The sequence below is a fragment of the Gouania willdenowi genome, chromosome 1 (assembly GCF_900634775.1).
Source record: "Gouania willdenowi chromosome 1, fGouWil2.1, whole genome shotgun sequence".
Lineage (NCBI taxonomy): Eukaryota > Metazoa > Chordata > Actinopteri > Blenniiformes > Gobiesocidae > Gouania > Gouania willdenowi.
In genome coordinates, this window is record NC_041044.1 from 10,377,898 (window position 1) to 10,390,527 (window position 12,630).

Sequence of the window (12,630 nt, forward strand, 5' to 3'; positions counted from 1 at the left end):
GCAGGTCGCTGTGAGCGGGCCAGGCTGTCCCTGAAAGCGACCGTAACTGCTGCACCTATTTCTCCATCTCATATTGCTGTGGTGTCCTCTCTCAATGGTGTTGTGGGCGCCAATTTGGATGCTGCAGAGAAGCTCTTCCATGCTGTGGAACGACTCACATCTAGGATGGACAGCTTACAGGCGGAGGTGAGAAGCCTGAAGGCACAGCGATGTGAGGATGAATGTGGTGGTTGTGGTCCATCCTCCCTGGGTGACCCATGGACACCCAGGGAGGGATGATCAGCCAACGGGCCGTTCTCCACAACGCGGATATCGGAATGGATACAGGACAGGCGACTGGTTGCCTCAGGAGCGGATGCACCGGGACGCCGCTGCGGGCTTCTCGACAATCGAAGCTCTAGAGCACCCCTTCCTTCTGAGACACGACAGTCGAGACGGGGGGTGAGGTTCTCGTCTCCTTTTCGGCACTCCATCTCTCCATCTTCCCCACGCCGGCCAGAGAGGGAAACTTCCAGTAGCTGGCATTGAGACCCGGATACCAGCTTCATCGCTGCAGGGTTGACGTGAGTGTTCAACTACTTCGGCTCCTGACCGAGTGATGGACTCGTGTATGGTGAGCGAGTCCAGGTTTACAGCATACATTAAAGGTTTGGTGGAAGGTATGGGTGTTACTATGCTGATTGACTCTGGGTCTACTGTTTCATTGATTTCTGAGGAATTTAAGATATCTGTCCCATCCCTACGTAAACGTGTGTTGCAGACCCAGCACACATTTGGTCGGGTCGTTAATGTTAATTTGATGGACACCTTGCGCACTGCGACTTTCCATATACAGTTAGGGGGGAAATGTTATGAGCATCTACATGGTTTATCTCGACAACATACTGGTGTACAGCAAAACATTTGAGGATCATCTTGAGGCCCTGGGGATGGCTTTCGGCCGGATTGGGGAAGCTGGACTAAGACTAAATGCCTGGAAGTGCCATCTTGCCTGCAACAGTGTTGTCTTCCTGGATCACGTCATTTCGGCTGAGGGGCTCCACCCGGACCCTCGAAACACACTCAAGGTAAAGACCCGGCCGGTACCCCAGTCAGCTACAGAAGTGCGTGCGTTTCTGCTCCTATTATCAAAGATTTGTCAAGGGTTTTGCTCAACGTTAAGCTCCTCTCAGTCACCTCACGGGGAAGATGTCCCATTCCAATGGACAGATGACTGCCAGATGGCATTTCAGTTCCTTAGAGACGCTCTCTGTGCAGAACCGGTCATTTGTCATTCTGACTTTGCTAAGCTTTCAAACTGTACACCGATGCATCTCAGGTAGAGATTGGTGCTGTGGTGGCGCAAGACTCTGACGGTCAGGAGAGGGTGATGGCCTACGCTAGTCTCACAGCAGCTGAACGCCGGTGGTCCACATTTGATAGAGAGCTGTGGGCGATCGTGTGGGCTGTCCGAAGTTTTAGGCATTATTTGGAACTTCATCAGTTCACTATTGTCACGAATCATCAGCTATTGTTGGAAACTCATCATTGACAATGACAGGACGGGGCGTAGAAGTCGCTGGGCCCTGGTGATGGACCCCTATGATTGGGTGATTGTGCACAAAAAGGGGGCCCAACATACCAATGCTGATGCTCTGTCACACAGGCCCGGTGTCGGTGAAGGGGCGCTGGACGATGGTGCCTCGTGTGCCTTCACTAGTCTCATAAGCACCGGCACACAAACAGCCAAGGACAGTGATTCAATCGTTGTGTGTTCGGTTGAGCCCTCCCAACCAGATTCTGCCTCAGCCTCAGATTCAACACCTTCGTCTGGTAGCTGTGCTGCTGATCCGGATCAAGCTTTGATCTACACCCTGTCACATGATGGCTCCAATGTGAGAGAACTCCAACAACAAGGTGCTGACATTGGCCAAGTTTTGGCCTGGCTGGAAGAGGATCAAAGACCCCTTCGGTGGAGGCTGAGAGCTGCTGGCCAGGGCTTGAAGAAGCTGTGGCACGAGTTTTCTCGGTTTAAGTTGGTTGATGGTCTTCAGTTGTTTGTCTTTCTGAGGCTGGCCTGGCCACCCAGGTGGTGGTCCCTTCCATCTTGGTCCCTGAGGTCCTGCAACATCTTCATGGCACCCCTCGGCTCACCTTGCTCATGAACGTGTTTTAGCACGGAAAGAACTGTGTGTTATTGGCCCTACATGCACATTGACATACCTGCGTGGTGTGAACAGTGCCACGTCATCAAGCCCCCATGAGGACTTCGCAGTCAGAGAGACCATTCCAGCATGTTGCTGTTGACATCCTGGAGTTGCCTGTGATGTCCAGTGGGAACCGCTATGTTTTGGTTGTTGAGGACTATTTCACTAAATTTTTCAATCTTTACGCTATTCCTGATCAGAAAGCAGCCAATGTCGCTGAGTGTCTCTTTAAAGATTATGTCCTGGGGCATGGGGTTATGGAAACACTACACACTGACATGGGCAGACAATTCGAGTCAGAGGTCATGAAACATTTATGTTGCAAGTTGGGCGTGAAGAAGACGCACCATACCATACCTTACCATCCAAAGTCTGATGGGATGGTGGAAAGTTTCAATAGGACCCTTATTGATCAGCTCGCTAAGACTCTCCTGTCATGTGAGGGGGAGTGGGACTGTTTCCTGTCGGAGGTGGCTTTTGGTGGTGTACCCAATAATGTTGTTTGAAATGGAGACATTTCTTTTTCTGAGGGGGGATGCATGTGAGCGCTGCAATTAGTGCTGTGCTGTTATGATGTGCCGTGTATGTTTGGTGTTACCGGAAGTATTGTGTTAGAGTTAAATAAATGGAGGCGTCCGTCCTGGCACTCCAAGAATATAAGTCGTGTGTTCTTGTCTACAACAGCAAGTTAGAGTCCCTATAACTCAGACGTTACACTATCACAAACCAGAACCAGGGTAAACCTGCTGCCTCTGAACTATCTGTTAAAACCAGCTGATGAACGTGTTGAAAGCCCAGAAAAGGACACTTTGGACACACTCCTGTGGTCCTGAACCACGCTTTGCTCCTTCAGACTCCTCTCACCAGTCCGCTCTGCCACAAGAGATGGACCACAGACTTCAGAACCAAAGTACTCTGGATCTCGAGATTCTAATTGGGACTAATGTAACTACAGCCACATGGTTCCATCTCCACACTGATCTTATCATAGCTCTCACCACGTGTGGAGAGTATATAGTTTTGACAAGAGTTCACAACCCTGGATGACAAGGAAGCCCTTAATAACTAATTAAGTGACTTAAGACAATTTAAACTCTATCTTAAGTGGCACCTTTTGGAAAAATTACTGCAATATTACAAATAATTAATATTATAATTATTTTTACTCCTTGTCTAAGTTGTCCCCCCTGCACTGGTTAGGGACAGACTAGCTCCCTCCCCAGGGTTAGGGGGCAGTTTATCCGAAAATACAGCTGTATACAAAAACCAAATCAAAAAAGAAAGTAAAACTTTTTCCATTGGGGGTTTGGGCGGGGTCAGTTCTGGGCCGGCGCTGTTGGTGGGCTGGCGGGGCACTTTAAGAAAATCTGTATGCACACCATAGATTGTAAAGAAAAATGGACAACACACGCTCGCAGGGAAGTTATGCTTTTATTTAGAGCGCCCCCTGCTGACTGGCTGCAGTATAGGTCATAAAGCCTGCCTCCTTAATGATAACAGATGGGATGTTGGTCAAACTGTAAAGTTACTCGTCACATAATTTTTTTCCAAACCTAATCTCTGCTGTGATCATCAGTTATTATCACCCTACATTGTGTTCAAATGCTTATTTTTCTGTGAAGTTTGTTTTTAAACAAATTATTTGTAGTAGAATAAGTGCAGCACCCTGATAAGGATGAAAGATTAGATTGCACTAGAAATATGGACTTAGTTACATTTGAAGCCACACGGCAGCAGCTGTGATCATTCAGCTGCTGCTGCGCGATTAATTGAAACTCTGACAGACGCAGACTTCTGTCCCCATTGGTCACAGTGATTCAACTGTGTATTCAACATAGTATTTTCATACTATGTCCAACGAAAAGTCACAGTTTGATCCACTACAGAGTGAAACAAGCTGTCATATGCGAATGAGGATGGACCAGAAACTGTTCCCACACATATTTTAATGAGGCTCAGCTGAGGTCGTAGGAGAGAAGTACATAACTGCAGGTGCACAAAAAAGCACTTAAGTCCAGACGGGAGAATAGACCCTTTGTGAATAACATAGGCAGTTACATCGCAAAGGAAAGCCGAGATGCCATTAAACTTTCCGTTCAGTTTTTTTTTTGTCTTTTTTGGGCTACTAGTCCTAACTTCTATGATCTGATCATCTGGACAAGACGTTGGTAGAATTTCCAGTGGGGAAGATACTTAAGTTCGTGGTGTTGCTGGGCTGCGTAAGTCATCAGGGCAATACGCTAAATGGGCGGGGGTGTGTTATCAGGGCTCCTCCCGCCGGACTCTACTGCGCAAGACTCTGGCTCCAAATGACATCACATTTGCAAGATGGCAGTGCCCCTAAGCGTATTTTGGTTTCAAGAAGGTTGAGTGGGAACAGCTACAGTGCACGACCACTGATGCACACACACACACACACACACACACACACACACACACACACACACACACACACACACACACACACACACACACACACACACACACACACACACGCATCACACACAAACACGCATCACACACACACGCACACACACACCTACACCCACGTATATATTAACTGTATATCTAATATGCTTCCATCTTGTACTTTGTTTTTTGTTGTTTTCTATTGTTTTTGTGTTTCTACTTGTATTATTTGTCTTGCAATGGTTTAGGTGATCGGAGGATCACCTTTTCAAATCTAACCTGGACCACAACTCTAACTGCTCTTGTTGTATGTTAATTTGGATAAAAGTTAAATTGTAATCTTGTAATGAACTCTCTGGTATTCACTTACTTTGATTTGAACAGGGAAAGAATAGATCAAGTCCTCTGGGATTCCGTAGGAGTTCCCAGCAGCATAAACTCCCATCGAGATAAACTCACCCTGTAAGAAAGTAAGGCAAAAGAAGTAACTTGATTAATCACATAGTCCATATCAGTTCGGTCAAGTCTTCATGAAGTTTTCAAAGAAGAAAAAGCACCGTATTTTCCGAATTACTGTATATGTAGAGCCTTTCTAAAAATGTATTATTATTATTTTTTTAAATTACAAAACAACTCATATGGCTACCGTAGTAAGTAAAGATGGGAATTGCAAATCACTTTTTTGTGAATAACTTTTTGTGACAGTAAAAGCATATTGGCTTTTCACTTAGTTGGGAATTTTAATTCTGAATATGATATAGCAACTAGCATGAATTAACTGTCACTGTGAGTTATGTCCTCAAAATATGTTAGTAAGCTGTGTTTATCTTTTTATCTTGCATGGTTTTGTGTGGTTTTAATTGCATGATCCTTTTTTCTTTTAACTATGTTGTAGCCAAATTTAGTATGGATTTAGAGTTGGGATTAACACAGCTGGGACTGATTGACCTGTGCATTCACCACTGATTGGATGGGAGGAGACTGGACTGATTATAAAAGAGACACAGGTGCAACAAACAGGAGGCATGGGAACAGAAGGAACAGGAGGGAACAGACATGTGGCTGGAGACCAAAGACTGATACAATGTGCAACAACAGCTAAGTGAAGGAAAGTGTCCAGTCCCCTACTTACTGTGTGTGTGTATTGGTAGTGCTAAATAGTTGCACTGATGACACCTTCGTCTTTGCAGTGTCCAGTGTGCGTGAGAATGAGCGGTGGACTGGAGTTGGATCGTGGCAAGACTGCAGAGGGTTACAACTCGGTGAAAAGTGGACACAATGCGCAACAACCAGCTAAGTGAAGGGAAGAAATTAATCTTAATCATCTGGAAGAATGTGTGGGTTCCGGATACTTGTACGGTGCAGAGACTGAGCCACTCTTTCTTCCTCCCTCCTCTACAGTGCAGCTGGTGACGGAGGAGTGGCAGCAAGACGTATTATTGAAAGTGAATGGGGTTTTGCCTGTAATGTATTATGAATTGTGCAATCACCTTTTGTGTCCCTACTGCTACCCCTAATTCCCGTTGTCAACATACCGTAATTTCCGGGCTATAAAGTGTACTGTTTTATTGGCTGCATTACAATAATTTAGCAATTTTTTTAAGAAAGATCCACATAAATGCTGCAACCTAACAAACTTCATCCACTCTTCTTAACGTGAACTACCGCGGAGCGATCACAGCGAGTCGGATTCTGTCAGGCTACGGACGCAATTTCTTGTGAACAAATGCAATGTGGTGATTTGGCAACTTCATGCTGTTATGCTACTATTACAATCTGGCTGACTTTTACTGTAGACGGGGCGGAGATCAGAACAGCTTGTATCCAGGCTGTTCTGATCTCCCCTATGTCTGTCCTTCCTCCTTACGGAAGCATCTCCATCAGCCTCAGAGTCCAGAGCACTGATCAATCCTGAACAAACCTAATGCGGTGATTTAACAACGTCATGCTGTTTATTTTTCTATTACAAACTGGCTAACTGCATCCACGCTGCTGCTGCAGCGGGTGCTCGCACTCTCTCCGACAATTTTTCTCCGTGTCGTTGCTATGATGAGGCAGTGTGCATCATGACAAAATGAGTGATCAGAATCATTATGTGCGAGCAAAAATTTTGTGACGGCAAGAAGCTTATAAAACTGGGAAAAATCCACAATTTAGCTGCGTCATTATATAAGACGCAGGGTTCAAAGTGTGAGAAAAAAATAGCGGCTTATAGGGAGAGCAGTGTTGCACCTAGGGGGAGGGGAAAGGGAGCAGGGAGGAGAGACTCAAGGTAGGAAATAGAAAGGGTGGGGAAGAATAGATTGTTTTACAGTGAGGGTGAGATTTGAAGTTGTAGAATATATTGTGCTTATTATGTTGTGTAATCAAGCCAGTATAGTGACAAGTGTGAAGCATAGCTATACTGGTGGTGGCTGTGGACAGGGGAATGTGTGAGTGGTAGTACCTAAAGCAGGTATTTGGGATTAACGTGTCTAAAGTTAAGCCCAGTATGAGTTTTATCCCACATCCCAAGGCGTACCAGTGGAACCCAGGAACTGCCCCGGGCCCGCAGATGCAGCCAGGCCAGCAGAAAGAGTGGGGGCCAGGGAGCCCCAGGCCACCCCCCCACGGCCGAGCAACCCCCCAGATGCCCCCAAGATCCCAGGCTGAGAGGCAGCCACCGCCCCCCACACACACATTCGAGGAAGCCCCAAGCAGCCGAGCACCCAGCGCATCCCGCCACCGACCCCAACCCCCAACCCCAAGGCCGCCCGCCAGCATCCCGCCCCCCCCACCCACCCACACCCAAGCACCCAACCCCTGAGGGGAGGGACCAGAGAGCCCCCCGCCCGAGACCCCAGCAGCAGAGCCAAGGCCCACGCCCAGCAGACGGCCAGAGCCGCGCCGAACGGGCAGCCAGTGGGCACTCGCCGGTGGGCTCAGAGCCAGCAGGGATCAGACCCCAGGCCAGAAGGACCCGGAACAGAAGCAGCACCAAGAGCAGCGCCCCCAGGGACAATGACCATGCCCATAGTCGCCGAGGGCACCAAGGGGATGCTGCAAGTTGCCCCGCCGGCCCCCAGGCACACCGACCAGGCACTCCAGAGCACGCCAGATCGCCTTTCCTTAATGCTGCCCGCGCGATGAGCCCTACCCGTAGGGAAGGGGCACCCCCACGCCCCACCAGGCCGGCACTGCCCAGAGAGACCCCGCAAAGAGAGCCCCCAGCGGGGGGCGCTAGTGAGCAGCGCATGGAGTAGACATGCTTTCAGAGGCTCTTCCCTGCCAACATGTGAAATTTATATTTTAACAGTCTCGTACATTATTTTATCAGCCTCAGGAACAATTGTACACATTACGGACCTAATCAGTGAAGTTTATGCAACGACATGCCGAGGAAGTCGTCAAAGAATGTCGAGTCGCCTCGACCATCCTTTGCGTCTGCTAGCGCTAATGCTAACAGTGCTAGCGCTAGCCAGCCTGACCATGACTCCAGCAGCAGCGACACGGAGATGTTGCCGTTAATCTGGGAGAAAGTTTCCGACAAGATACTGGAACAAATGAACGGCAGATTCGACAAGTTAGAGCAAACACTTAAAGTGGTGCAGAGCTCCCAGAGGGAACTATTGGAGAAGGTTGAAACAGTGGAGGAACGAGTGCTGGACCATGAGAGTCGCATAACCTGCTTGGAGAAGACCGTTTCTGGCCTGAAAGATGAGAACAACGCGCTCAAGCTAAAAGTGGATGACCTCGAAGGCCGGTCGCGCCGCAATAATATTAAGATTATCGGCATTCCCGAGCAGGAAGAGGGCGGTAAACCAACAGAATTCATCGAGGCATTAATCCCAAAGCTTTTCGGCATGGACAGTTTTCAGTCACCGGTGGTTATCGACCGGGCGCACCGGACCCTGCGGCCGCCGCCCCCAGCGGGAGACAAGCCTCGCGCCATCATCGCCAGGGTCCACTTCTATCGGCAGAAGGAGCTCATACTTCGCCTCCGGAGGGAACGACAACTACAGTACAAAGGCAACACGGTGCTCATCTTCCCGGATTATACGTCTGAGGTGATGCGGCAGCGGCGTGAGTACACCGAGGCCCAGCGGATGCTACGGGATCGAAGGTGGAGCACAGCCTACTTTTCCCTGCGAGGCTCCGGATAAAATACAAGGAGCGGTTCAAGGTTTTCAGTACACCGAGTGAGATAATGTAACACGTAGCAGCATAAATGATAAATTTACATTGGTCTCATGGAATGTTAAGGGTTTGGGTCATGTGATTAAAAGGGGTCCCGTCTTCTCGCATCTCAAGTCATTAAAACCAGATGTAATTTTTCTTCAGGAAACGCACATTGGTGTAAACGAGCAGCGCAGGTTGAGAGCAAATTGGATCTCCCAGGTTTACCAAGCACCTTTTACACGAAAGTCTAGGGGGGTTGCTATTCTTTTCCGAAAAAATATACCATTTAGTCTTGATGGTATGACAGCAGACCCATATGGCAGATATTTGATGATATCTGGACACATAAACTCCCTTCCAATTACGATGCTTAACATCTATGGTCCAAATATTGATAATCCTGATTTCTTCCGTAAAGTATTTGATATGATACCAGACTCTACCACGAATGTTATTATTGGGGGGGACTTTAATTGTTATCTGGACCCAGTCCTAGATAGGTCTTCTACAAAACCACCTTCCACTATAGCTTCAGTGGGAATTCTGAATGATTTAATTAAAACAAGAAATATGGTCGAAATATGGCATCTCCAGCATCCTACAGATAAGGAGTTTTCTTATTATTCTCATCTCCATAAGTCTTACACTAGGATTGACTACTTTCTGATAGCTTCTGAATTACTACCTAGTGTTATTAATTCTACGTATCATAATATTTTAATATCTGATCACAGTCCAGTTTCTCTTAACTTCAGAAATATCCTATCTAGTCCCAAATACAGCTGGCGCTTCAACCCTCTTCTTCTTGGGGAGCAGTCTTTTATTGAGCATATGACTGCACGTATAGACGAATTTCTTATCACAAATGATAATGGGGAGGTCTCGGACACTGTTTTATGGGAGACCTTCAAAGTAGTTATGAGGGGCCATATTATTTCATTTGAATCAGCCAAGAAAAAAAACTTAACAACTATCTTAAGGACATTGAAAAAATGCTTCCTGTATTGGAAGAGGCCTATAAATCTTCCCTCTCATCTGCTGATTACAACCAGATTTTGAAATTGAAATATGAATATAACACCATTCTTAATAAACGTGTTGGCAATCTTTTATTAAAAATTAAACAAAAACAACTTGAACTTGGAGATAAGCCAGAAAAACTGCTAGCTAACCAACTTAAAGGCGCAAGGGCTAAACAGGCCATTCACAAAATAAAATCCAAATCAGGCAGTCTCCTAACCAATCCGAGAGAGATAAATGCTTGCTTCAGGGACTTCTATAAGGAACTGTATGCTAGTAAAGTAAAGGACACTAAAGCCGATTTCTGTAACTTTTTTGCTAATTTAAATGTTCCCCAATTAGATAGTGTGGCGAGAGATGACTTAGATGCCCCGTTTTCTGAAACTGACCTCTTAAATGCTATTTGAGCCTGCCCCTCTGGAAAAACATCTGGCCCAGACAGCTTTGGCTGTGAATTTTATAAATCATTTCATGACAAAATAATTCCACTCATGCTGAGAATGGTGAACGATTCTATGAGATATAAGACGCTACCCAGCTCATTGTATGAGGCGAATATCTCCTTGCTTTTGAAGGGGGGAAGGGAAGCGGTGGATCCTGCAAGTTACAGACCGATTGCTCTCTTAAATTGTGATCTGAAAATAATAACTAAAGTTTTGGCTACAAAATTAGGTAGGCATATTTCCACAATTCTACACCCTAATCAGACTGGATTTATTCCAGGTCGATTTGCTTTTAGTAATGTCCGTCTGCTCTTAAACACAGTATACTCAGTACATGGGAAAAATACACAGGCTGCTATTTTATCTCTTGATGCCCAAAAGGCATTCGATCAGATCGAATGGCCTTACATGCTGAAGACGCTAGAGCAATTTGGATTTAGGGAACATTTCATTGAATGGGTGAAAATAATTTATCTTAAACCAGTGTCCTATATTCTCACTAATTCAGATAGGTCCCAACCCTTTGAGTTACAGCGGGGTGTAAGGCAGGGCGATCCTCTTTCTCCTCTTCTCTTTGACATTACTTTGGAGCCACTTGCAATAGGGATAAGGGGTCACCCAGGAATTCATGGGATAAAGTTTGGTAATGTGGAAAGCCTTGTTAATCTGTACGCTAATGATTTATTGATCTGTTTATCAGACCCAGTGGTCTCAGTTCCCAACCTTCTGAATTATATAAAATAATTTGGTAAATTATCTGGATATACAATTAACTGGGACAAATGTGAGTTCATGCCACTGACTAACATGTGCTGTACTTTCTTGAAATCTTTGCCATTTAAATTAGCTTACACCCATATTAATTACCTTGGCCTTAAGATTTCCAGAAACCCCAAACTCTTACTGAAATTGAATATTTTGGATATGGTCGATAAACTTAAAGCTAATATTAAGAACTGGAAATTGCTCCCTCTCTCAATGATTGGCCGTATAAATGCCATTAAAATGGTTGCACTTCCAAGGTTCTTGTACCTTTTTCAAAACCTCCCTATTTATTTGCCGTTACATTTTTTTAAACAACTAGATTCAATTGTCCTGTCATTTGTTTGGGCAAATAAACCCCCTCGCATTTCTAAAGCCCATCTTCAGAAGAACGTGAAAGGCGGAGGTCTTGGCCTCCCGGTTTTTAGGCATTATTACTGGGCTGCAAATGCAAGGGCTCTCATTTTCTGGAAGGGGGGATGTCCTCATGATGACTGTTCCTCTCCGCTCTGGCTAAAGATTGAATCCATGTCTGCATCACAAACTTCGCTCCCAGCGTTGCTCTTCTCAATTGCACAGCCTTCCCACAAGTTATTTGGTGACAATTTTGTTCTTAGTAATTCTTTGAAGATATTGAATCAAATAAGAAAAGTCCTTAGATTACCAAATGTTTCAGTAAATGCCCCAATAACAGGTAATCATTTGTTTAAACCAGGCTTGACTGATGGGGTGTTTCTGGACTGGAAGAAGAGAGGCCTACGTTACATTAAAGATTTTTACATAGATAATAATTTTGCTTCCTTCCCTTTGCTCCAGGCGAGATATCACCTTCCTCAGTCGCATTTTTATCGGTATTTACAGATCAGACATTTTGTAAGAGAACATGTTTCTGATTTCCCATTGAGACCACATGATTATAATTTTTACGATACATTTCTCTTACAACCAAGCTCTAAACATTTGATTTCCCGCTTTGTCACTGCTTTTGAGTCGCCAGTGAGTTCCAGTCATCTCAGGGATACATGGTCAAAAGAATTGGGTGTTCCACTTTCAGAGGAACTATGGGAGGAGAGCCTGTCCAGCATACGGAAGTGTTCTATAAATTCAAAATATCGGTTAATTCAATTTAAAGTCGTACATAGATGCATTACTCCAAAATTAAACTTAACAGAATATTTGAATCCGTGTCTCCCATGTGTGATAGATGTAACACAGCCGAAGGTTCACTCTCACATTTATTCTGGTATTGCCCAGTACTGGACAGCTTTTGGAGCGACATATTCAGTTGGTTCTCTAAGCAATATAAAATAAATATTCAACCAGACTGTAAACTGGCGATTTTTGGTTCCTCTGAAAGGACATTGACCCTCCCTTCCCACTGTAAGCAGGCCCTTAAAACAGGCATGGTAGCAGCCAAAAAATTAATCTTACTGAACTGGAAATCTCCATCATCCCCTTGCTTTAAGAGGTGGCTTAATGAAATGGTTTTTGTTTCGAGGATGGAACAGATTTGCCTAAGTAGAGGGAATGCACCTAAGTTCTATGAGAAAACATGGAAACCATTTTTAGATTTGCTGGATGAGACTTGAACGACCAATAATAAGAATCAGACTGCTATGTGGTATTAGCAATTCAATTATTTTTCCTGTACT

The 12,630-nt window shown here is 45.4% G+C and overlaps 1 protein-coding gene across 3 annotated transcripts in view; it reads right to left on the reverse strand.

The window, feature by feature from the left end:
* LOC114462582 (malate dehydrogenase, cytoplasmic-like) overlaps positions 1–12,630 on the reverse strand; it is a 174,569-nt gene that overhangs the window by 9,166 nt on the left and 152,773 nt on the right. For all 3 annotated transcript variants that reach the window (XM_028445536.1, XM_028445518.1, XM_028445527.1), the window contains exon 6: positions 4,966–5,055. In XM_028445536.1, the coding sequence (XP_028301337.1) occupies positions 4,966–5,055 (90 nt within the window). The remainder of the gene's footprint in view (positions 1–4,965; positions 5,056–12,630) is intronic.